General features: G+C 40.0%; 1 protein-coding gene across 1 annotated transcript in view; it reads right to left on the bottom strand.

The window, feature by feature from the left end:
* Positions 1-27,380, bottom strand: part of nrg3a (neuregulin 3a) — a 402,653-nt gene that overhangs the window by 20,207 nt on the left and 355,066 nt on the right. The window contains exons 5-6 of the mRNA XM_078273801.1: positions 12,719-12,742; positions 1,521-1,623 (exon numbers count right to left, since the gene is read on the bottom strand). Of these exons, the coding sequence (XP_078129927.1) occupies positions 1,521-1,623; positions 12,719-12,742 (127 nt within the window). The remainder of the gene's footprint in view (positions 1-1,520; positions 1,624-12,718; positions 12,743-27,380) is intronic.

Genomic DNA, 27,380 nt, shown 5'->3' on the forward strand with positions numbered 1-27,380 from the left:
AATATGTTGAAGAATCATTTGTCTTTCATTCAGCTGTATCTTTGTCTGGCTCTTTTTATTTTCACAGTGTAAGAAAACCTTTGACATTATTTGTATTCAAGTCACTCAGATTTTCATGAACACTTCCTCCCAATCTGTATGCATCTTCTCCATTGAGCAGGGTAGTTTCCTGACTCAATTACGGATTCATTGAAAGTGCCTGTCCATCATGCCTTTATCCGATTATCTAGTTGTCAGGCTGCTCACTCACTCACACCATTATATTACAGAGGGAAGCCTATGGAATTACAGTGCCATCTATCACAGCCTGCTCCACGGTCCATACACTCACAATGACAGACTGCCGTTACATACTGCATGTTTGACCCATCCTGTTGAGAATATAGAATCTCTCCTGGCAAGCTATGCAAAGTTCTCGCAGCCAGGAACAGATGTAGGCCATTCATATGCCAATTAATGTGCACACACAGGTCATGCACTGCACAAATATGCTGATAGGGAGAGAAGGACAGAAAGAAAAGATGGAGAGAGAGCAAGAGCCACACGAGCTGACCTTTGGGTTATAATGGGTGTGTGTGCACATAATGAGATTTACAAATTGTTACAAATACCCAGTCTGGGATTTCATTCAAGATGTTTGATGCCTCGACATGTTCCTTCGGCCTTCACTAAATTAACAAAATGTCTCCTTGGGCATTTTGTCTGCCCACACCCAACTGAGCTTATCACCAAATATTGTCCCATTTTTCTTACTTCAGGACTTATGGCAGATTTTGCCACACATATTATTAATAAAGTAAGTTTGAAAGTTTGTAAATCCTTGGAGCAACGTTCAGATCAAATGAAAGCAAGAAAACTGATGGTTGGGATGAAATTACATGTCACTGCATCTAATTTATCTGCCAACATATTCATGAGAATAATTCCATAGGTCACATTTGTGCATGGCTGGAAAAATGGAATCATCTACAAGTTGGGTGAAAATGTCCAATTAAAGTATGTTAACACTGTGTGTGTGTGTGTGTGTGTGTGTGTGTGTGTGTGTGTGCATGCGTGCGCCTTGCTGTTGTCGTGTCAAAGTCATTTTGCATATCAATTTGTGTTTCCCCATTACCTTAACCTAAACCCAAACTTAGCCCTAACCCAGACCAGTCATTATGTAACGCGTAGCCAACACCTAAAATGTCACAAGTAAAAGTGTGTGAACACATCGACAAATAATATTTTGCTGTGTTTGTTGGCCGTTTGTATAAAATGGATAGGAGTGTCTGATTTGTTGTAGCAATGTCACCACATTCCCCTTCACAATTAACTTGGTGAGCCCAATGTCAACATTATCAATAGGAGTGATGGACAACTACTGGACTGTAGATTGAGTGAAACTGGAACGTGTTCAACAGACTATATGTCCTGAAAATCAGTACCAGCTGCATTCAAAACTGTCCATTTACACACTCTACATACAAACAGGGGATTCATATCTACAGTATACACATGTTTTTGTGTGTTGATCTTCTCACTTATTGCGGCAGTAGAGGGCCATGCACAGGGTTCCCAGGAGGCTGATCGCCATAGCGATGGATGTGATTGACAGCACCTGTCTCTTGTACACCTCTTTGCTCTCTGTGGGGACACAAAACAGAGAAAGGCGTCACATTGATGTTTGAACAACACACGTTTCGGATAATCAAGTCATAGATCACATACTCATCTGTCAGCATGTGTGTGAGAACGACATAGACGAAAGGGAAAAACAGGGAGTGTGTGTGAGTGTGTGTATGTCTGCAGAGACCCCACAGTCAATATTCACAGAGACGGAGTTAATACTAAATTAATTCTATACAGATATCGCACCGTATTACAGAATTAAACACTTTTGAGATTTGTACTTACCCTCTTTTAATTTCTAACATTGTTATTACAGCACCCAAACAGCCATTTCAAATCATCAAACAACCAGTTGCGGCGCAAAAGCTCTCTGGAGCTTTTTTGTATCTGCCTTGCAGATCCTTTCCCGTACAAGTGTAATTACTCTTGTGATAAATAAACCAAATTGAAATAAAATAAAAACTCTAAGCCCATTTACAATACACAAACACCTATTACCAATTCTCCAGCAACACCTGCTATTCTTAGTTACAGCACAGCCTTTTCAGCTCATTTTATCAGCTCTACAACATCGAGTAATGGTCCAATAGACGCCGACTACTTTTGAAATGGATGCCACATGTAATGGAGCTTGAATACACGAAGAGAAGAAGAGTTATGGCGCGGACGGACGCCATTAGTGGAGAAAAATGGAAGCTGTCTTGTTGGCTACGAACAAGTAAATCATAGTTGCCTTCAGATACATTAATAGGCGATCAATCAAGTTTTATTTAGCGAGGCTCAGACCTTGGAAAAGCACAGAGATGACACAAGGTGTTGGTGTTTTACATTGAGGTGATTGAGACAAATTTTTACTGCGGATGGGTTTGAACGGCCACTTCAGTAGAAAAAAGATAAAGTTCTTTACAGCTTCTTTCTCGGTGCGTAAGCTCAGAAAATCGCTGCTGTGGTCTGCAGAATACAACCATAACCTTCTTCTTCTCCTTCTACAGAGCAACACAACTGCAGCCACTGCATCTTGCTCAAGGGCATCCTGACAGCAGTCAACGAGGAAGAGTGTTACTAATTCACAACCACATCAAGATTTTCAAGCCTGTCTGGGAATTCAAACCAGGGAGCTCTCAGCACAAGCTTACTGCAGTAGCCTTTAAGCTACTGATGCCCACACAGATATTGCATAACCAATCATACATGCAGTATGTCATACATAATGCCCGTTAATAACTGATGTCACAGAGTCTATTAGTGCATTGTCAGTGCATCTTTCTCTCTCCTTTTTCTTTTTGTCTCCCTCCATGCAGTGGTGGAATGTATCTAAGTTCATTTACTCAAGAACTGTACTTAAGTACACATATGAGGTACTTTTACTTTACTTGAGTCTTTTCTTTTAATGCCACTTCCTACTTCGACTCCATTACATTTCAGAGAGAAATATTGTACTTTGTACCCCACTACATTAATCTGGCAGCTTTAGTGTCTTCTACTTTACAAATTGTTTTATTATAAATAAAACTACCTAACAATATACAGGCCTACAAGTACAGCTGAAATGATAAGACAATTAAACACTTAGTTAATTAACAGAACAGTTTTGCCTGTTTCCAGTTTCAAAAATGAGGATTTTTCTGCATTGAGTACATTTACTTTTAATACTTCTAAGTACATTTTCCTGACGATACTTACATACTTTTACTTAAGTAATATTTTCAATGCAGGACTTTTACTTGTAACAGAATACTTGTTTTTTTTACGGTGTGGTATTAGTACTTTTATTTAAGTAAAGGATCTGCATACTTCTTCCACCACTGCCTCCATCTATCGGAGTTATGTTTGGGGCCAGCGTTGTTGTTTGTCATTAACTCACTGGCTATAATTATACCATTAGAGGGAGCGAGGGGTTGTCCTACGGCAGCACACTGAGGTCGGTTGCAGGGTAGGCAGGGAGACAGATCAGGATGGGGAAATATAAACAACATAAGGAGGAATGAGATCTGGATTCAGGATCTTGTAGCATCTTGATACTGATTTTTCTGGTGTACATTCAGAATAGTGGCTGATACCTAAGACTGATACGGACGAGGATTAGGGCCAAGTCTGACTTTATTTAAATAATTCGGACTTTTAAACATAGATCCTTCTTTCTTTCTTTTTTTTTGCTGACAGAGTCACTCTCCTTTCACTGTTTATTCATGGGTCAAGCTCCAACAATGTTTCCCATAATGCAACCTCTAGCATCTTTTCATTAGACCCTTCCTGCCTGATAAATGTCTCAAACTATGTTTCCAACTTAACGCCCTACTTTTTTTGAGACTCCAAGCACCAGCCAAGATAACCTAAACCCAGCAGGGTTCATTTCTCAGACGTAGAGAGCTCTCTGCAGAGCCACACAAGCCACAGTATACAACTCTTATGCATCAAATGCATTTCTGAGCTTCGAATTAATAGTTTGGCAGAATAATCTTTTTTCATCAGCATCTCTCAGTCTTCATTAGTAGACAACACTTGTTATCAAGTGTCTAAAGTTCAACACAGTACTGGTGTGTGGTAGTGGAACCTGGGTTTTGATTATTTTGTCAAATTATGCAACCGTTTTTTCACAGGATGAGTAGTCTATATCCCCAACGTTCCACTTCTGGGAATGCTCAGGTGTCAGATGTCCTTCTTTTCGGGACAATGGTCTGAGGACTATGGTTAGCTGCTCCTCAGATCTCTGCAGGGTAAATCCAGACAGCTAGCTAGACTATCTGTCCAATCTGAGTTTTCTGTTGCACGACTAAAACAACCTTTGAACGTACACGTTCAACCCAAAACAGGTTGCTTCCCGAGGTTATTTTGCAGCGGCACCGTGGCTCTGTCCGGCGCTCAGCACCGCCCAGGACAATTGTGATTGGTTTAAAGAAATGCCATTAAACCAGAGCATGTTTTGTGGACTAGCCAGACCCTCCTCCACAGCACTGGGGAGGAAAGTCTGGCAATGTGAGACTACAGGATGAGTGACAAGTAAACTGACCTTTATTAGAGTTCCCCTTTTGAAGAAGACGCCACTTTTTGTAAATTGTGAGGTTTCTAGGTTTCTAGGATGCTTTATAATGGTAGAAACAGTAGCCTACTTGTCTCGCCTACTTTTTGCTCTCTGTTTCCCACCGACAGTCAATGTACAATTCTATGAACCATGACCTGAATCGTTTCCTAACCTTAGGTAACTCTGGGGTGTTGGATCCAAAAACTGTACTGTATGTGTGGTTCTGCAGGGCAGTTACAAATGATGAATTTTGTTATTTAAATGCACAGCATCAGAGTGGGGCTCTAATGTAAGGAGGAAGATGATGGAAGAAAGGGTTGGAGGAGAGGAGTAGAGATAGAAAGTTTTCATCCACGTGCTTTTTTACAGTAAGTGCAATTTTCTTTTGTACCAGAAAAGAAAAGAAAATCTCAAAAGTGTTTTAGGTTGGCTGAAGTGGAAAAGATGCTACTATGACACTGTGAACTGAAGGTGACGGAAACAGATTTATTTTTAAAAAGGAAAGGTGATGCTGGGGATTTCGATGGAAGACAAGGACAAGGATGGAAGAAAACACAATATGTATTTCTAACTTGGTTATTTATCACATACAGTCAGACTTTAAGTTATATATGCACGCAGCATACTTGGTGTGAGGCCAATCATAAATAGCCTATGTTGCCGAGGTCAAACAGCACTTCAGCCTCGCTCCCACGTCCTTGTTTGGACGCACCTACTGTATGCACAAACACACTCTCTTGATGTGAATAAATCATACAGCTCGAGAGAGGAAAAGCATGTTCATGTTCCATCTGTGGGGCTGTGACTTGAGGTCACATCTTCTATTCATTTCCACTTCAAACCTCCAGTTCTGCTGTGCTGGTTGCTTATTTACAGCAACTTATAATAATATTTTACAATAAGTTGGTATAGCAGCAGCGTTATAGAAGTGTTGCTGTGACCTTTTTGTATGTGTGTGATTATATACATTCAGAAATAAGTTAACAGCAGCCATGTTTCCATACAGGTGAGCTGGCTGGAAGGCAAGAAATCAATAAGTGATGGAGTAAGTGGTGAAATAGCCTTGCCTTATAGCCAATACAGATTAAACCCTTAGCTTTGATTGCCTCTAGTGTGCTATAACTTGTATTGCTTGATGTAATACCCAAACACAAAATAGTACTTGCTGAATGGCTGATACAATACATGGGCAAAGAAATCGCTTTCTGACCAGAGAGCTACATTCATCCAGCTGTCAGACTGTGTTAAAGGGTCTACCAAATTTCAAGTAAAGAAGAATTTTACTGATACTTTTATCCAAACTCAGCTTTTAAAATATCTGTCTCCTGGATTTCAGCCATCACAGCAATCAAGTGGAAGTGGTTGGTCTCGCATTGACAGACCTTCCTCCACAGCGCTGCGGAGGAAGGTCTGGCTAGTCCACACAGCATTGGGAGAGAAACATGCTCTGGTCTGACATTTACCCTGCAGAGATCTGAGGAGCAGTTAACCATAGTCCTCATAAATCCACCAGTTTAAAATTCCAATACAAAGAAAGTGTAAAGTAATGGACATCCGGCCGCAAAAACAAAGGGACATACGGCGGAATTTCTGGCGGCAACGGAGCAATCCCAAAAGTGCAAGGTCGTGGATACAGACTAAGTGGAAGAGAATGGCAATTTTGTTTGCTCAAAGAATATCCAGGTTACTCAGGATAACCTACGGACATGACTGGCCAGTTTCTTAGGAACGTCTCTGAGAGAAATATCTAACAATCTGATCAAATAAAACTTTCTGCATGGCTAATGCTACTTCAAAATATGATTAATGTAATTTTGGGTGAACTGACCCTTTAAACCAGTTTTCCCAAAGCCTATGTTTTTTTAAGGATGTTGTATAATTATTCATTACTATAAATACAGGAATCACCAGCTCTCTATAATAAATGCACACTTGTTCCATCAAGCATACAACGACGAGGAAAACACACGCACACTTGCAAAGAAAAAAGTGCAATACAGTCAAATAGTTGGTGACAGCACACCCACATACAATATAATACAATATAATACAATACACACAGAAACAGAGGTGACTTAAGTTTGGGGACAGGCTGAGAAGGCTTTATGACAGCATGTTTCTCAGGCACTCTGAGCCCTGCTGAGAGGGCTTAAGTCTGCATGGTGTGGTTCATGACATATAAACAGAAGCACATGACACCAAACTGCACTCGGCAGTGCTTCAGCACATCTTTTCCATCATTATCAGCTTTTTCCGTATCAGAGTTTGTGATCTCGACCCTCGAGTTGAGGCTCACATAGTAATGTTAATTCATCAGGCTTGACTGGGTTGCACTCTTCAGAATTATCCCAAAAATATCTCAACCATGGCAGTGCTAGTGCCAGGTTTGTGAGTCATTCAAGGATTTGTATCTAATGTTTTGGACATATGGACGAGTCAGACAGCTGGCAGGCAATGACACTGCCAAGGCCTGTTGCACATATTAGGTTAAGGTTTATTAAATTGTGTTGCATTTGTACAATTATGAAATAAATTGTGTCCTCTAGTTTGAGCGCAGTAACATTTAATATTTACTGGCAGCGCTTTGGAATTGGTTCAAGGTTGACGTAGTGGCAGAATTCGGATGATTGATGGTAACGGACATAAAGGTCCGTTTTGGCTAACTGCTACAGAAACAATCACAGAGGTATATAAGCTATTGATAGTTAGAACCTTAATCACAGCTAAGCACAATGCAATTTCAGATCAATACGGTTTCAAGTTCTGTTTGGAACCTTTTAGACAGCTCAGATATCATCGTCCCAAGATGCAGTTCAGTGCTGCTTTTTTTGTCTATTGTTATCTCGTGTTCCTAACAGTCTTAACAGTACTTACTCAAAAATGATTTGTTTTTCCTATACTTATTTATTCTTTAAGTCAGGGGTCTTCAATGTTTTTTAAGCAAAGGACCCCTTAACTGAAACGGAGATAGAGCAGGGACACCCTACTACATATATCGTATAAAATGAAGTTGCATATTAAACTGGGTCTACAATAACGTGTAGGGCAGCCTAAAGCCTTTACACATACTGTACCTTTTTATGGTGCATACAATACTGTTTGACATTCATATATTTATATGTAGCACAGTGAATCCTTCAGCTTGACTGTATCTGTGGATGTGCTACCTCAGTGGCTACCTTACCTACAGGCTGAAAAGCCTGTCATCAATGTTGTGTCAATTTAAAAAAATAAATCACAAATAGGCCCATTTATTTTTGCTAATAATATGTTGGGCTCATGTTTATGTATATTTTCAGACACATTACCTTTTTAACTTAAAAAAAAAAGATTTAACAATAACTTGGGGCCCCCCTGCAGTAACTCTGAGGACCCCCTAAGCGTCCCAGACCCCCTGTTGAAGATCTCTGCTGTACTACATATCATATCTGTCAAGAGCAGCTGAGATTGACAGGAATGGATGAACAAGAACATAAAAAGTGTAAAGAGAGATTAGAGGACACAGACAGAGAGGCACAGATTTTCCAGCGGCTGCCTCACATCCCTAAGCATTAGCCTTTTCATGTGTCGGAGTGCAGACCGCTGATGCTGGATAAAAACCTGTATTTATGCAGGTCTGCTGTGCTACAGTAAGCATGCTCTCTTGGCTGGTCACGGTCCTTTCCTCTATTACCCGAATGGCTTTATTCACCCATTTACATATTGAATGTATTTCAGTGACTGGAGCTATTGTTTTCTCTGGGGCATTTCTTTCTATCTTTCTCTCTTCCACTTGTTGCTCGGCCTCCCCAGGGTTCTGGTCATGTGAGGTAAGCTGAACCAAAGCTGTTGGCTGTTCTGTGCTGAAACACAAGGGGTATCAAGCCTTTGCTTTCATGGTCACTGGACTGTGCAGCCTTCTTCATACTTTAATATTAGGACTGCCCTGACAATTGAGGCTTGAAAGGCCATATCAATTCTTCAGTTTTTGGACGTGAAGCATTGCCTTTTTATGTCCCAGTGTGTGTTCTATATCTGAGTTACTTGTCCTTATGCGATTTTTAAACTTGCCATGATAATTTGTATACAATACAACTAAGTAAAAATTATGAAACCCATCAGTCTGATTTTACCAAAAACTGTAAAACTTATATCCAAGTTAAACTCTTCTTAGGTTTGTTAAAAGAATCTCTGGACAAGTTCTAATTTATTACTACGATACACCTGTTATTCTACACCTTTTTGCACAGAAAGTACTGCATTTCATGTTTCTGTCAGCAGCACAGCTTATTTGAAAAGAACAAAGCTGCACCCCCAGGAATTTAAAACTAATTCACAGAAAAATAAGATAAAAACAGAAATTATGATACTGTTTGATTGAAATGTGATCTCTGGAAAGACACCAGTGTGATTGCTACTCCTCACTCCGCGTTACTTCTGTCTGTCTTTTATCTCTCCTGTTACTCATTTCCTTTTTCTTTGATATTGAGCAGATCAGGACTAATATTTTGCAGTCACGATGTGTGTTAGTCCTTAAGTTGTCAAAGTCGAGCAGAGTGAAATGAAAACTTTTTGTACTTCGCCTCCACATGTAAAAGACAACTGAATGACAAAAATGTCACCAACTATAGGTATATATATATATATATATATACTGTATATATATGTGTGTGTGTTTGCGTGTGTCTTGCATTCAACACACAAACACAAATGTGTCGACCTAGCTCCATGCTTTAGTTTGCCAAACTGCTTCCTTCCAGCAGAAACACAAGTTAAACCCTCTGGGTGGATATTGAATATCAACACGACTTACAATCCATTGCACCCCAAAAATAGCTGCCTGTAACACTTTGCTCTTACATTGATTTACTACCAGGTGGAACATCTTGCAGTCAGAGCTCAGTGATCTCTGATGGAAAGGAAATATTGATGTTCACATGACTAACTGACAGTAAAAATGTTCTCCCCTTTTTGCCAAGCGATTTAAAAAATGTATAAAGAGGAAGTAGGGATCCAAGAATTCTGAAATATATTCTCTGTTTTATTAAGCCCTGTGTGGGTGATGGCCTGGGTGGAGAGATCTCAACCTTCAGACACTTCTTTTCTAATTTTAACTTCAGGAACTGACTCTGAATGAGGGGGGCGGTGCATTCTCTATAAACATGCATAGGGCTTTGGGTTGGCTGTCGAAGATAACTACCATGGGATTAGACTGAGTACTTAGCTTAAACCCAATGTTAAAATAGTGCACATACAGTATGTCTCAGTATCTACACTCAGTAGGTACACCTGTAAAGTACGCCTGCATGTTTTTACATTGAAGTCGTAGTTATTGTCATTAATATTCAGCCCCACTCATGTATGGTTCTCCACCTCTCAATGTTATTTAGTCCAGTACAACACCGTCTTTATGACCTCAATAATACACAGATTTGAATTAATTTCAGAGAATTGAATGTCTACAGATGAATGCTATATTAGGACTGCTGTATTGGATAGTATTAGATTGTACCGTTCTGCCTAACAAAGTGGAGTGTATATGAATGTGATACACAGGGTTGTTCCTCAGATTCCATTAGACTAACTTAACTGATATGCTTTAGTCAGCAAAACCGAGTGCAATAAAATACATAAGTACGGATGGATTCAAATAAATGGTCTTTAATAATTACGTCTGAATTGAATAAAGCTGAGTCATATGTATATGGCCAATAATTTAGGATTATTCCACCTTGTTACAACTTGGGTTTTATGCCTAGTTAAGATTCACACTAAAATAACTGCTAAGCTTTAGAAACACAGTGATGTTGAAACAACAAACTGACTGAGTAAGAAACATGAGCAGTCAGATGACCAGACAGGTTGTAAATAAAACCGAAGCTTTGCCAGATTATCTGAATTTATGTAGCGGTGTACAGTAATAAGGCTCAACTAGAGGCTCAACGCACAACTAGAGCAAGTATGATATGTCAGGGTGATAATAGGGTTTTCGTTTTTAAAAAGTGTTGCACACTCTGGCTTCATATGCATATCTTTTTTATTCTGATGACGTTTCGGCCCTCAGGCCTTCTTCAAATCACCTCACTACAACCCTTGGAGTGCATTACTTTCCTATATTATGTCTTGACTTCTTTATAGCCATATTGACTTGTGATAGAGCTAAGCAATTACCGTTACCAATAGGAATGGTCAAAACTATTATATTATCATCATATAAGAATCAAGTTTTCATAAACCAGAATTATCCTTTAAAAGCTCAGTCCACAAATAAATTAAACACTGAATTGGTTCAGGCAGAACACTGATGCCGAGCTTGCATTAGGGGTAATAACTGCTTTATTGCTTCACCATCAGTGGCTCATTTATTAGTTGATTGACTACCAGCTGACTAGTATTCATACAGGCGCAGACGGTGGACTTAACTACTGACTACTGATGTGTTTATTGAAGGGGGATTCATTTGGCCAGCAGAATCCATGTTGCGGCTTTGATTCTTTGAGAGATCCCTCCACGAGCAGAGCCTTATCTTATCAGAACCAAATCTACATAACTGTTAAACCATCTGATATGAATGGTCAGATCCTTGAAGTATCTGTAACTAAAATAATATCAATCTGTGGACGATAAGGGCCCATCCAAATAATGATATCGGATCAGTTGCTATATCAGAAATAGGATGGTGTAGGAAGGAGTGTTTTAAGATTTTTTAAAACCCACACACTTTTTTTATTCATCCTCACACTTGCTTTTCCAAAGTAACCCACTTTATACAGTATGTGTATACTTAATTGTATTGCATATTGTTTCAGTGCATTGCTATGTAAGCCTTATTCTTTTTTTAAACAGCTTTTAAAGCCACAGACATTGACAAATCAGGCTTGAGTGTGGGAGGTGCTTATCTATCTGTGCACTGCGTGACACAATGCTGGGGAAGACATTGGCAGGACTAGAGATGTTAGGTAGGCAAAGAAAATGTGGCAGCCTGAACAATGTTGCAGAGGCATAAAACCTCTCACTGAATATAAATGGGAAAACCTGCAAGATAGGGCTGTGGAGAAGATCATCTGTCACTGCCAGGTTTGCATTGTCTCAGCAAGTTTCCTGAAAAAAAGCTTTTGTTCGTTTGACTGCAAATGCAGCGGTCGTGCCGCAGAAAAAGAAGCACGGTACTGCTTGTTCCTGTGAAATTTTACTTTGAGAATGTCGGAGCAGTTATGTCAGACCAACGGGAGGCCATTTTCCTTGATGATTCATTGCGTGTGGAAAGGTCCCAAATTATATCAACTGAGAGAGTGAGGGGCTCCAGTTAACAATAAGTTTTCATGTCATTAACTAGTGCTCCTCAGCTGTGATACCCAACTATGAAGCTGCAAGCAGAGCCAGCAATAGGAGAGGGGAGCTTGGCAACGACTAGGAGAAGCCGCTGGCATCCGCCCTGCACAGCCTCGCAGCCATGTGCATTAGAAACACACAAATATTCAACATACAATGACTGGAAGACTCTCATCTAACTCATACAAGTAAAAACTAAGGACTTCAGAAACACACTTTTGAATGTGTGCCATGCATGTGCACACATACACACGCATATGGTAACAGAGCCAACATCATAAAAACTCCCTGACTGTACCCTGCCCGCCTATCTGTTCTCACTGTTTCCAAGGAGACTGCATCACATTGGAATTCTGAAGGGACACTTCATAAGCAATTGTGTGTGAGAGAAACAGAGGGAGAGCAAGAGAGAAAGAAAGAATAAAGATAGGGATGGTGCAGAATGATATATAATTACATATGTGTAAGGAGAGACGAGAGGGATAAAGACAGTGGCTAATATTTCAAAGACTGTAGAGCGTGGTCAAAGGGAGAGGTTGTTGGTTGTGAAAATGTGAGTGTACATTCATAGGGACGCCATTTGTTTTCAACACATGTCAAATGATATAATGACGGCATATGTGATTAGGCATGTCCACGTGTCCTATTTGCTGGGTGTCATGAACAATGCATGTACTGTATGTAAGCAATTACAAAACACAATGTTGATCCAATATGAAGCCTGTGATGTTTACAGTCGTGACTCATGCAGATGCGAGATAAGAAAAGCTTCCTTACCCATAAACTCGATGCCCAAGTGGTCTGTTGTTTCAGGCAGCAGGGAGGAGAGGGGGAGGGGAGAGAGACAGAGAGAAAATAAAGTTATTATTAAGAATTGTGTGCGTTAGCATTGTGTCACAGCGTATAGCCAGATCATCACTGACTTGTTGTTCTTTCATGTAAGCTGCTGTATCGGGATTGTATCTGCCGTCACATGGAGTCAGAAGGCACATGCTAGTAATGTTACAAGAAATGACACCCACACACACACACACACACACACACACACACACACACACACACTTGCCCCGCTGTATTTGTGAGGACCCTCAGTAATATTGTAATTCCAAACCCTTACATTGACCTAAACAAACAACACTGAACACCCTAAGCAATGGAATTATTTTGCAAAAAGTTGATGTCACGTACTCCCATGCACAAATCAAGTATTGGCAACATGTGAAGGCAAATCTGATGATAGTTGTGGGGTTGTTCACTCACTTTGCCCGGTCACTGTGAGACTAAATCTGATCACACCCACACAGTCCTGCTGAATCACAGTAGCTGAGATTGTGATAAACTTTTAAAAGATAATACCTAACAATGTTTTTTTTCATTTTTTTTCATTTTATGTTATAGAGAACTACAGTACTTAAAAGAGTACTGCACTGATTAGCAATGCTAAAATATTGTCGATGACTCACGATAAACTGTTAAAAAAAGTATCAAAATCAGTACTTGTGAAAACCTGACACCTACATTACCTACAATGCAACTTGACTGCTAATTGCAGATTTAGGTGTGTTATGCTAGCAGAGGTCCCGACTCTCAAAGCCTAAAACTCTAGTTGGTCGTCACGAAGATATAAGTATAAGAGTATCCACACACTCACACAAACACACACAGCCAAAAGCTGAACAAACAACACTGTGTATCCTTGATGCCTGCACAGCATAAATGTGAGAGCTTGTGTGCATTCTGCTGTGTAAAACATACCGGGAAAACAAGCGGTCATGTAAAGGGCTCGCATTTTGACAGTAAAGCCACAATAAACTTTTTGCAGCAATTTTCCAGCCTAGCATTTCAAGGAGTAGAGTGTAGGTGAAACATCTAACATATGCAAAATTGACCATTGTAGTGCAATGGTTTGCAATTCCATTAATGCATAAATTAAGACTTTTCAGGTTCGAAATTGTTTTATTTTACCTTTCTATATTATATTGTATTTTTCATAATTTCTGTTTTGTATGGTTATATATTAAATTGGTTATCATTGTTTCATCTGGCTTTAATGAAAAAGGAAACAAACACAAACAAAATTGAATAAAAATGAAAGCTATGGTTTTCAAAACATAATAATTACTACAGTGTCTTGGATTACAGGTGCTTCTCTGGGCTCTATAGGACTAGAAATGTAACTCTCGCTGAGTGTAAGAACATAATCTAGAGGAAGTGCTGATGTCGGTGGTGTCACTGCTGGCTATTACCACACTGACGGTGACTTTATCTCCTGAGTGGCCCTGCCCTACATCTTAGGTGAGCTGTTCTTTCTAATGCGAAAAGCTCTGTCCAATCTGTCCCGAATCTTATCAGGCAATGTTAGCCTGGATGTAAGCGGATCATTTTTCACTTTACCAATGACCCCGAGACCTCTCACCACTGCCTTCTTGATTTCTCCCTTCAAAAACGCCTGCGATGTCGGACAGGAGAAGATGAACAAGATAAACGCTACTCTCACTTGAAAGCCTGTGGAAAAATCTACATTTGGTTCACCATATATTGGTCAACCACTGACAGTTTGACTATAGCCCTCAAAGAAAGTTATAACAATGTTAAATTCATTGGATGAGATGAGCAGCGACTGAAAGAACAGCTTAAGGTGGGTTGAATGCAAAGTTTGCAAATCATAACATTTCTCAAAACAATCAATCAAAATGAATAATCCAACATTTCACAAAGCAAACCAACAAAACCAAGAGAGTAGAATCTAAGGACAGACATTAGCAGGACTAAAAAATACCACATTTAATAAAGAAATTGCACAAAAAAGAAAATGTAGTATTATCTCAAACGAAATATGTACTTTTTTTTGTATGACGATGAATGCCATTTAATTTATTTGATATGTACATAAAAAAGCAGACTGAAGTGTAAACCAGGGATGGCTTTAAAAAAAATTAAAGTCTTTTTGCCTGAAAACCAAAATATTATTGAACATAATTGCCCCCTAAAATGTGAGATTGAAAATTCAGGAAGACGCTTGGAATTGGGTCTTGACTTTGTATTATGTTGTCATTTGTTTAAAATGAAAACCTCAATTCTAAAGAAAAACTAAATGAGGATTTAAAAAATAAAAGTATAACGCTACAGTTAATTCTCACAACATTTGCAAAATGTTGCTGCTTGGTGCACTTGGCTGCCTAATTGAACGATGGGAATGTTCTTCTTAAATGAAATGACCATCCGTTATAGTAATTTGATGAAACTTTTATTTAAATTGCTAAATAATAACACAAGTGCATAGATGCATAGATATTGTTTAGCTTACTGACCTCTATAAAGCCAAAGGAAAATGAAAGTGTGTTATCTGTCCTTGAAATTCTGCAGTTTTGCAGCCCTTTGGGTAGAGCTATAAGTGTTGCTACTGCCAGGGTTAGAAACTCAATTTCCCAAGGAGCTCAATGAGTAGAGCCTAGCACTAAAGCTGCCAAGGTTAGGGATTTCATTTTCTGTGTAGCTTGGTGGGTAGAGCATATATCAGCACCAGCACTGTCAGGATATGAGCTTCAGTTCCCATTGGGGCCACCCATACTCAAGATGTATGCACTCCTGCTACTGTAAACCACTGTAAATGGAAGGGCCACCCAAGTGTCATATGTTAAATGTGCTCTGTGGAAACTGATGGCCTTTGAATCATTAGGTTGGCCAACAGATACCACTGCAGATGTCACATCTGAATCCAAAACAGGCTGGGATACATTTTCACAAAAAAAGGATATTGTTTTCCCATCAGAAAAGCTTTACCAAAGAGAGGCACACTAGGAGGAAGCTAGAATTCTGACTCAGAAATGATGAACTACAGTAATAATGTTGAGGTGAAAGACACGCATTAGTATTTGCCTCTGATAACCTGGGCTCAATTCTGAATTTATTCCACATATTCCACAAATATGTCCTTTAAGAGTGAGGGTTTCCCTTTAAGTATAAGTACAGTGTAAAAATACCCAAATACAACTCCTGCATTCAAAAGCTTTACCCACAGAACTTCATTCTGAAATGCTAGGGGAGATCTCAAAGATTCCAAAGTATATGAATTTTGGGGAAATGAGGACACACCCCATCATTTGATGAAATGGTGCAATCACAAAAACACAGAGTCTAAAATTTGAATATTTCAGTGGTGAAGTAGCTGCAATCAAGAGCTAGAACATGCCGAGAATATGTGTGATACTCTCAAACAGAATTCTTTCAAAAGGAAAGATTTGTAAATCCTATTTTTGGATCAATATTACTGATGCATTTACATGTAAGCAGCATTTTAATGTTGTAGCTGGAGGAGGTGGAGCAAATTTGATCTACGTTAAATAATGTTAGGTTATTTAATCTATTATGCATCATATTTTATTAAATCATTATCGGTCATACAAGTCATAATGCATTAGATAATTTACTTTAAAGTACAGTATAGAAGTCAATGTACTCAAGTACGCTGCCAAGCTTATTTTCAAGTTTTTATATTTAAATACAACCAAAGCCTTTGCCAAATCTACATTTGCTATTAAACATTATGCTTCATAATGGCTCCATTGGTTGAGAAAATGAGAGTATAATATATTATACTATTTTATTATTCTAATATTCCAGACTAGTGCTGTTAAAACTGCTGTATATCTCTGCTGTTTGTGGACATTGAAGCTGACATACATGGACTGTAAAGCCCATTGAAATGTCCTTGACATTTCTAATCCTTCTCATTTGCAATTTTCTTGGCAAATAAACGACACAACATACAGGAACTCAGATGAAGAAACTAAGCAAACCAATAAGGCATTTTATATGAAAGTAGATACTCCTCACTGTGCGTGTGTATACGTCTACAGCCTGAAGTGGAGGCAGGTGTGGGTGGCAGGGAGTCTGAAGCGTGTCGCCCTACTTCCCCTCCCTGTGGACCCACACATGGTGATGAGGATAGGCTGGGTGTGTGTGTGTGCTTCCTTCCTCCCACCTCTGGAGTGAGCCTCACAGTGAAAAACAGATTAGCTGACCTCCACTGGGACACAACCCCCACTGATTTACAGACTACACTCATTTGAAAATGCTACTGTATGTATCATATTTTGCCATGAATATATGAAAATAATGGTGTTGTGATATCATAATGCATCATCAAACGTAATAGTAGCCCTCTGGATTTATCAAAGTTATCAAACCGGGTAAAATCCTGACAGACAAATCAAGTTATTTAAATTCTAACCATGAGGAAAGGACAGGAAATCCACCTACACAAAAAAATTAGTGCGTGCCAAAATTATCTTTTATTCCTGACGGAAACATGGATGTGCTATTAACGGCCAGCTCTGTCTATTCTTCTCTTGCCTTCTCGTCCTCTCTTGTAAAGGCTGTGGCCATGATTGGGGCCTCACTGATGTACTCAAAAAATATTTCTAATGTCACCATATTGTATCAAAGCATGAACGTGAGAGAAAGGAAGAGTTTTTGAATAAAAAGAGAAAACTCAAAATGAACCCTTTCAGGGTTCCTAATCATCTTCTGATGAATGCATGCTGAAAGCGCCAATGCTGTATGACTAAACCACTGTCATCAACACAATTGATTATGTCATTTCAAGTGAAAGATTGAGGCTAGTATCTCTGGGACTACCAAAACTACTGCTAATTAATATCTCATACATTAGAAACATGTCTGCCTCGTTTGCAAATGATGTTTCTTTAGCATGATTAATTACATGTGGTATGCTGCAAGGCTTAGTGCTCGCTTCATAATATTCTGTTAGTTACTGTTCTTTTGTCATTTAATTAATGTCATACATATACATACATATACATATATATGTCCAGATTATTTGGGATTACTAAACTTTAAATATACTGCTGCAGGGATAAAGCAATGGTCTGTTTTAAAAAAAAAAAGCATACAATTCAATATATAAATGATTATGCTGCAAACAATTGTCTGCCACAATCTGCCACATAAAGCACAACACAAGTCTTGTATCATTCAACAAGAACAAATCCCCCAGATACTACATTTTAAAAGTATAGCCCTGACATCATCCGATAAAGAGAATCAAAACCAAGAAGATATTTTGTCAGTTTCTTAAAATACCAGAGTCCCTGTGCATTGAAACATGCTGGTGACAGGAACTAGCACCGGAATGCAATGTGTGCTATGGTATGGGAGCCAATTACTAGGTGGAGGACAGGTGAGGAATGACAGGAAGTCCTGGAGGGAGACTGTGAAGTTAACATCATGAGACACCTTGCATTTTAATTGGGAAATACTTCCTGGAATGATGGAAATCCCTGTTCTGTATCATAACTGTCAATCCCACTAGTGGACAACATTTGTATAGGAACCTTTTTCAAACTTGCAAAATAAAAAATATTATTCAAATATGATTTTCGTTTAGCTATGTAGCCATGTTTTTTGATATCGTCAATTTTTTTCTTTATAGTGGGTTGAGTCATTTCTGACCAATTTCAAAGATTTTTGGTCACAGCAGTTTATTAGACACAAATGCATGGGGAAATGTAACCTGGCTCCGCCCTCCTACGTACTTCCACTCAATTTTCATTTTCATTCAGTACACAGTCTGGGTTTGCGGTATATTCTTGGGTTTTCTCCGGCCAAATCTTTGGCAGTCCAATCAGCGAACAGAGGGAGTGGCTGAGAACGATGACGTTGAGGTCGTGCGCTAGTTTGAGTTGTAGTTCCGTAATGGCGGCAGAGAAAGATGCGAGCGAAGCCATTCAGTTGTGGCAACCCTGCAGAATATCCAGAAGTTAAAGCCCTAGCAAGAACCTTTCTGAGTTGTGTTGGTGGCCATGATGTTGTGGCCCTCCTCCCCACGGGGTTTGGGAAAAGTTTGATTTTCCAGCTTGCTCCATTAGTGGTGAAGGAGCGGCTAATAGCGATGCTAAGCCGACGTCACGACCAAACGTTAGCGATTGGTTAGGGCAGATCCAGAGTGGCTCTGGTCAGATCCAATAGTTTTAAACTTCAACAGAGTACCCGCCTTCAAGGAAGTTAACACTTGTCAGTGGAGAGTGGCCAGACTCTCTGTACAAATGAAATGTACCAGAGTCTGGTAGGACCAGGCTAGGGGAAATGGGGCCCAGGTTGAAAAAAAAACGGTAGTTACCCTAATAGGATGTATCTTGTGTTCAAATTCTCCAGTGTCGCCTTGTTGAATACAGATAGTGTGTGTGTCTCCAAGTGCACTGCAATACACACAAACACAAATAATCTTCATCTCTTTTATATCACTCTGTCAGATAAAAAAGGAAGTATTCTACAGATGGGCATGCATCATGTTCAAATCTCAGACTGACTGATAGCTTCGCTCTCCATGTGTGCAGAACAGAGAATGCGCTACATGCTATTTCCAATTAGTGCTCAGCAGCACTCTTTGGAGAGCGGGATTTTTTTTCGGATCTGAGGAGGCAGAGGGGAAAACTAAATGATCGCCCTGCATTGTCCACTGTTCAGCCTTGATGAAATTCAATAGTCACCCAATCATGTGATGTAACACAGAGTCTGGGTTTCTCGCTCTGGCTCACTCTTGCTCTGTGTTACACAATATTTTGTTGTTTACTAGGTTTTGCAGGTGCGTGTACACATCCATTGGGATCATAGCTTGATTTTGTGGAATGAAGTAAATAAAAATGTAACAGCATGCACTAGCAGTATGTGTATTTATTAGTCATAATAGTAACATAATGCAATTTAACATTGCCCCCCAAAAGCTGCTTTTTATGTGGTAAGAAGCAAAACAACGTATTTGGAACATTTATGTCATCCTACTGACAAAGCTGCAATAACTGCTGCCTCGAGGTTTGCACCCTGCAGATAACTGACTATCCTTAAATGTACCCTCATTTCCAAAAGAAAACAAAACATTGACATGCAAAGTGCTCATGAAAAATTAAAATTTCAGCAGCTAGGAAAATAATAGCATTCAGCCACAAAGTGGTTTAGTTGTTATTCAAATCTCCTCCATTTTTTCAGGTCATGTCTGTCCTAAGCTGAGAGGAGCATCCTGTAGCACGCTACAGTCTGACAGATTAATGCCTGAGTGTGCGGAGCAGAAATATGTGTTTAAAAATCCCCAAACAATCTATTTGCTGAATGCCAGTATCAGTCATTGTTGAATTTGAATGGCATCTTTCACTGACCCGTTCCATCATTTCATCATTTGTTGTCTCTCCCTTGAACCCCTCTCTTTTTTGTTTTTGCCTGCAGCGGTTGCTATGACAACAAGGTATCTGTATCTTCTGACCTGACAGAAACTCATCTCTCATCTGAGCTGTCTGCCCTGCATCCACAAATCAGAGCGGTCCAAACAACTGGCCCGGGGAGGATGATCTACTTTCCCTAAAAAAACCACTCACAGAACAAGAAAACTACTAACAGACTTTGGAGTAATTTTCATAATGCAGGATGGTGTAACTTTTAGAGAGAGAGAGAGAGAAAGAGAGAGAGAGAGGGGAAAAAAAGCTTTAAAGCTCTGCTGACCAACTTTTTTACATTAAACGTGTAATTGGAGAGGAGACTTATCACCAACTCTGCAGTTCTTCAAAGCTTTTTAGCCTCTGTCAGTTGTTTGGTTTATTTGTGGGTCCCATTTACTGTTCAGTTTAGTCTCAGCGCTCTAATCACTGTATTCAGCCTGCCCAGCACCAAACAGCAGACAGAAAAAAAGCTAGCAACTAGGAGATGAAAGAAGTGGACCAAAAAAGCTGAAGAGCCAGCTGTTTTTCCAAAAGGAGGAGCTAAAAGGAGAGTGAATTTTGGACTTAGCATGAATCAGGTAGACAGAAACATGATTCAAATGTATCTATGTTACGAGACATGTAAACAAATGAAGTTTTTTACCATAAGAGTATCACATTTTAAATTTTTTTTAAATTAATTAAATAATTAAAAAAAAAACTTTAGCTATCTGAGTAATTTAAAATATGCTAATATCACATTCAAACATCTTTGCAGGGGTCGCCCGGATAGCTCAGTTGGTAGAGCGGGCGCCCATATACAGAGGTTAACTCCTCAATGCAGTGGGAGATCGACTCCAACCTGCGGCCCTTTGCTGCATGTCATCCCCCCTCTCTCTCCCCTTTCATGTCTTCAGCTGTCCTGTCGAATAAAGGGCTAAAAATGCCCCCCAAAAAAATAATGTTTTGAGGTTCTGGCAGTATTCCATTGAGTACCAAACCAGGCGGTGTTGCACCTTTTCACTTTTTTCCCTCTATGCCTAAAGGTGCAACACAGGCTAAACGTGATCATTTTGTGAAAAGAGTTTGGTTGAATATACACAAAAAAACATACATGAATTATGACTTTTGACTTTTTTTGCAGTGCAGAATGAGTATTTCCATTCAGCTCTTATCCTAATTGCTTTCTCTATAACCCTCTATCCTCTTTGGATGTGCTATGAACTGCCTCATTATCAAATTCTCCATATTCCTCTCTGTCTCGCTCTGGGATTCTGCTGCTTCTTTAGTGTGGAAACGTCACTTCATCAGTGTAGCTGAAGATAGAAATGAACAACAGTTGAAGAAAATGGCAGCTTCACAGATCCAGTGTTAACCACAAAAAACTTCACACCCTTTTAACCATCACACTTGCCCAAATTATCGTCTATGGATGCAAATGCTTCTCACATTCCCCTGACCTCACACTGACATTCACAACAATATACAGACAAAAGCAGAATAAATCAAACAAAAGAAGGAATTAAGCAGACTGTTCAGCCGATGTAGAATAACCTTTGAGTCCAATTTATTTAAATCATGCTGAAAACTTCACCTTTCGACAGGCGTCTGTTATACAGTAAACTTCAAAAAGCCTGTTAAAAGGGACTTTGAGACTTTTTATTAATGACTTTTTCAATTTTAATTTCACTCCATCCCTTCATTACAACCTTACCTACTCACCTTCCTTCATTTTGACCATTAGACATCAGCAAAAGTGCGCACACACACACACACACACACACACACACACACACACACACACACACACACACACACACACACACACACACACACTCGATAACTCACTGCTCTTGTTTTTTTTGTTAGGCAATGAAAATGCAGTCTTCACCTCCATTTGACAGTAACATCCCTCACATTATTTCCTGCTCGCTGCACACAAAAATGAGACAGATAATTCCACCCATAACAAAGCTACTTTAAACTGATGTTGGGTTATTGGGTTCAAATCAATTTCAGTCTTAAATTAAGTGTCTGAGCCTTTTGGTGCCCCACAAGGACACATCTTACATTAGCGATGTTTTTGGGTAGCCTGACAAGCCAGACCCACATCAAGATGTTGGGTCTGGGAACTCACCATTGGCAGGGCTCAATCCGAGGGGCGGGATACACTGTTGTCTTTCAAATTCTCTATGCACGCAATAGGATAGCGCTACAACCAGGCAGAGCAACGAAGAAGGTAGCGGAGCTAGTTAATAGATTAAACTTTCACCTTGGCAAAACTCCGAACATATCTTCCTTTTTTAAGAATGACTTCAGTGCCGTTCTTTGTTCTTTTCTCAAAGAAAAGCTTAACTCCAGGTATTCAGCAGCAGATTCGAAAGTCCGCTGTTCGCCAGCAGCAGCCATAAGCCCGCCCACCAACTATATACACAATGTGATTGGCCCGGCAAGAGTTTGGTTTTTCCAGCACGCAAGCCAACAGAGAGTTACTAGACTGACCCTGGCTGCAAATTACATTTGCTGCCGCTAGGGTGTGTCTAGATTTATAGGCTAGTTTTTGGGAGCCTTATATATTAGCGTTATATGTGCCTGAAGTGTATTCATAATTATGATTGTTTATGAAAGCTGGAAGACAAATTGTGTACAATCTACAGTAGAGATCACATTTGAAATGTACAGTAATACTAATGTATCAGTCTCCCCGCACCAACACTTTCAGATCTCAAATTAAAGGTGCTCTAAGCGATGTTGGGTGACGTCACTTCTTGTTGACGTTCAAAGTATTATAAAACAAAACAGAGGCTAGCTCGCCCATCCCTCTTCTTCATCTCGTCCCCTTCCCCTCCCTTCCGCGCACATACATAGGTTTGGGCTTATTTTTACAACTGAATTCATATTTTTATTAGAGAAAGTCGGCTACAGAAAAAAACGAACTGGTACAGAATCCCAGGTAGTCGTATCAGTCCAAAAGTTGAGAAGGAAAACAGAGAACTCAACCTGAATGTATGTTGCTTAAAGGTTATAAGTAAGTTGATTAACTGTTTTTGTTATTGACAGTTTGTGGAGCCTGGGCTGTCTACAGAGACCGCGTTTTTTTAACAGTGTGTTCAGCTAGCGGATAGTGAGGAGATGTTTGCTGTATGTGACAAAAAATGTTGTAGCCTAAAAAACGTGTGACATCGCTTAGAGCACCTTTAAAGGCCATCCCATGCATCGCAACCACTATAGCACAGGACAACACACACCCAACTGCCATTTCAGTATCCTGCACTCTGGAAGTGCAAAAACAGCTCGCTATGGCAAAAGCATGGTGCCTGCAGGCATAGCAGCCCTAAACAAAAGACCCAGATTAAACACGGCACTGCCACTTTGTCCGTGTTTCCTGTCTGTGTTATTTCCCTGCATGTCATTCTGATATGTTTGTACTTTTGTTTCTCTATACGCATGCTGTCCATTACGTTCAGAATTTCCCCTTGGGGACACAAAAGTCTAAGTCTAATGGTGGTTTATCCAAAATTGTAACATTTGGATCGAGATGGGAGTCAGTATTATTTAGACCTGGAACAACTGGTCCAATCTGTTCAACAGGGAGAACAACTTCTGAGTCAATGTGGAAAAACGCCTACAAGGGAGCTGTCAATCATCATCAGGGTCACATCACTAAGAATATGGCCGTCAGCTAAAAACACACATGCACGCATGCACACTCACACGCACGCTCGCACACACGCACACACACACACACACACACACACACACACACACACACACACACACACACACACACTGGTGTTATTTTGTGAGTTGATGCAATTTAATGTTTTGATGTACCCACCTTTCCTCAACATGCTTGTACTTTAGCTTGTGCTTTTTCCATAATTAGAAAGGCTTTGAAAAATATCAATAAAAAAGGTGAGCTTGTTGTGTTGAGCTGCAGGCAAAAGTGTAGAAGTAAAAGCTCTAGTTAACCAGCAATAGAATAAAAAGCAAGAGAGTCGTTCAGCTTTAGAAGGAGCACGACCTGGCCCGTTGTTCAAAAAGCATAATGTAGTGTGGATGCATTGCATTCAGGCCTATTTAGGGTCCTGTTGATACAAAATGATTAGATCCTCCTGCCTCTTGTAGAATGGATTTCTCAACCCTGATTCAGACACCAACATCGAACATTTACTGTTCATACACGGTCGAACACAATTCTGCTACCAAACTTTATTCAAGCTGGAGCATCTGTCTGCTGGATCAGCGGGTAGGGCACACAATGATTAACGTAAATGAAGAAGCTGCAGAGCCGAGATCAAATGCTCTTATTTCCTGTGGTGTCGAGTTCAAACTAATTATTAAAAGAAAAATAACCTGTAACTGACCTCTTCTTGCTGAGCACGTTGTCATCATACAACTTCAGAAACAAAACTCAAACTTGTGAGGATACCTCTAAGCTGTACGTGTTCCCGTAGCAAAACCTTTTGTGGGAAAATTCAAATTTTGCTCTCATTTCATCAGCTTCCAAGGGTACTGATCTGTCAAAGAGATACATTTCATTTTGATATGATATTTTATGCCCATTAGTCACCATGTAAATTGCAACTCCCTAAATACTAATTCATCATTACACATCACAAAATCTTAATCACAGAGAATTCAAATAAAAAATGGAATTTACAAGCTAATAATGTTGGTTTAAATAAACTTATAGGCTTAGCTTATACGCTGCATGATGATATATCAAGACGTCAAAGCATACCCGATGATGGCTTGTACGTTTAAGGACTTCATCAGCATCCTGAAGTCCCCCCACCCTCCAGTGACGAGGTGAAAGTTGACATTTTTTAAAAAAGGTACATAGGACTGACTGAGATGACAATTGCAGAAATGTAAAGGAGAAATTGAGCCAGCCAGACTTTAGATGTAGCAGAGGAAGGTCAGCCAGTGAATCACTGATGCCTCTGGGGCTTTTGGAAACCAGGAGGAATGAAGGAGGGAGACAGAGAGAGAGAGATAGATAGAGAGAGAGAGAGAGAGATAGAGAGAGAGAGAGAGGAGGGTGGCTCGCCGCAAGGATGAATGAGTAAGAGAGGAGGAGGTAAGAAAGAGTAAACTGTTCCCAAACGCAATGAAATGAAGAAAGAGGCAGGAGTGAGGAGTATGAGAGAGAGAGAGGCAGGACATGTCAAAAGAGAGTTTGGGTAGTTCTGGTAAGTGATAAGGAGAGGTTTAGTAAGAAGTGCCTGAAGGGCATGGAGGACTGACAGAAAGATAGAGGAAAGAGACGGAGAGAGTGGAAAGAGACCTGGATGGAGACAGACAGAGGGCAACCCCTGATTCAGCAGGGCAGAGCACATGTCACATACTTAAGACTCCCCAACTCTCTCATTCTGTCTATCCTTCCTTCCTTTCGCTCTCTATTTCATTACCTCGAATAAAGTTGAAATGCCAGATAAATAACCAATTCCACTACTCTCGACTTGGACATTTTAATGTGAGCTGATCTATCCGACATGAGGAGCAACTCATATGGGGCAGAGGCAGTTTAAAGAGCTGGAAGTATTTCTTGCTCTGTAAGTTCCTATTTAAAAGTTTGATTTTAGTATCCTCAATATTCCTCAACTTAGAAAAGTAGCCAGATAGAATTGCTCCCATATTTCTACATTTTGTCATTGCTTTAAATAGGTCTGGTATTGTGCTAATAGGGGACTACTGCTTGTAAATAACAAAGACATATTTTTGTGCCACAGCCAGAATCCATTCCAAACAAATATGGCGACAAGAGATGTTGGAGTCACACACACGCCTCGTCTTCATATCACAAACAAGGAAATGATCAACCCGTTGCTGCCACTGACCCGTTGGTCAGTGGCTCTTAGAGTGCACATGGGACTGCTGTGATTAGTTGAAGTCGCAGGAAACTTCAGGTTGTTGGTCAAATTTACGGAAATGTTGCGGTGATTGGTCAAAATTGTGAGTCGCACCAAAATTGCCAGTGATTGGTTGAATTCGCGTAAATTGGTGCGATCGCGACATCGCGAAATCCTGGAAGGACTGAAAAGTGAAGTGCTCTTAGCAATAGATACTGCAGCTTCTGTGCAGACGGAAGGTGATGCAGACAGGATGGCTACACGTCAGTCTGCTGAGAAAAGATACCTTCCGCTTCCAAACAAAAAACAGTGAACATGAACACGATGTAAGTTTGAGTAAATAATAAAGTCATACTTGAAGGTGCTGTAGGTAGGATTGTGAAGATCCAGGACTTAGCCAAAGAACTTGAACATCGACAACTTCTCAGTCCCTCCACCCTTTCTGCTAAAGCCCAAAACGGTCTCCTAAGCCCCTCCCCCCACAAGGGAGAATGAATGCGTGTGCATGAGCAGTGATTGACACGCAGTTAGACCCCCCCCCAGCCCTGATTGGTGCATCTGAACAGGGAGCAGTAGATTTTTGCAATTCGCACTACAGGCTGTAGGTGGAGCCAGAGGAGCTGGATCTTTTTTTTTACCTGCTTCATGTAGTTCTACTGGAACATAGGGTCAGTTTCAGCAAATATGACAGAAAGTTAGTTTTATTAGTTGGGAATCAGAGGCATGAGTCAGAACTGTAGCAAATGTGGCCATTGCAATTGAAAACAAAACAACGCTTGCAGGATTCAGGAAAATGTAATGTTTATCCAGATTCAAAAAATAAATCATTAGCTTCAGATCTGTAAATATCCAGGTATTTTGGGCGCCTGGGTAGCTCACCTGGTAGAGCATGCCCATATATAGAGGTTTACTCCTCGACGAAACGGCCGCAGGTTCGACTCTGACCTGCGGCCCTTTGCTGCATGTCATTCCCCCTCTCTCTCCCCTTTCATGTCTTCATCTGTCCTATGAAAATAAAGGCCTAAAATGCCCCAAAAAATATAAAAAAAAACTTCATGTTTCATGTCCGTCCGAGCCTCAGTCACAACTAGGGATGGGAATTGTTCATTTTTATTGATGTTGATACCATTTTGCGAGACTGCTTAACAAGTCTTTATTGATAACATTATCAATACTTTTCTATTATTTGTTGGAAAGACAAGATTGCAAAAAACTGTGAGTATGTGACTGTTTGATTTCTTCTGTCTCTGTCTGTGTTTTTGTTTTAACGAGCTGATGAGGATCAAGCGGCCCACAGAGCGGTGCTCTTAGTAGCCAGTCTATGTTTTGTATGATTTGCGGTGGGAAGTCTTTACCTATGGATTTTACGCACAC

This window comes from Sander vitreus, chromosome 17 (genome assembly GCF_031162955.1).
Source record: "Sander vitreus isolate 19-12246 chromosome 17, sanVit1, whole genome shotgun sequence".
Lineage (NCBI taxonomy): Eukaryota > Metazoa > Chordata > Actinopteri > Perciformes > Percidae > Sander > Sander vitreus.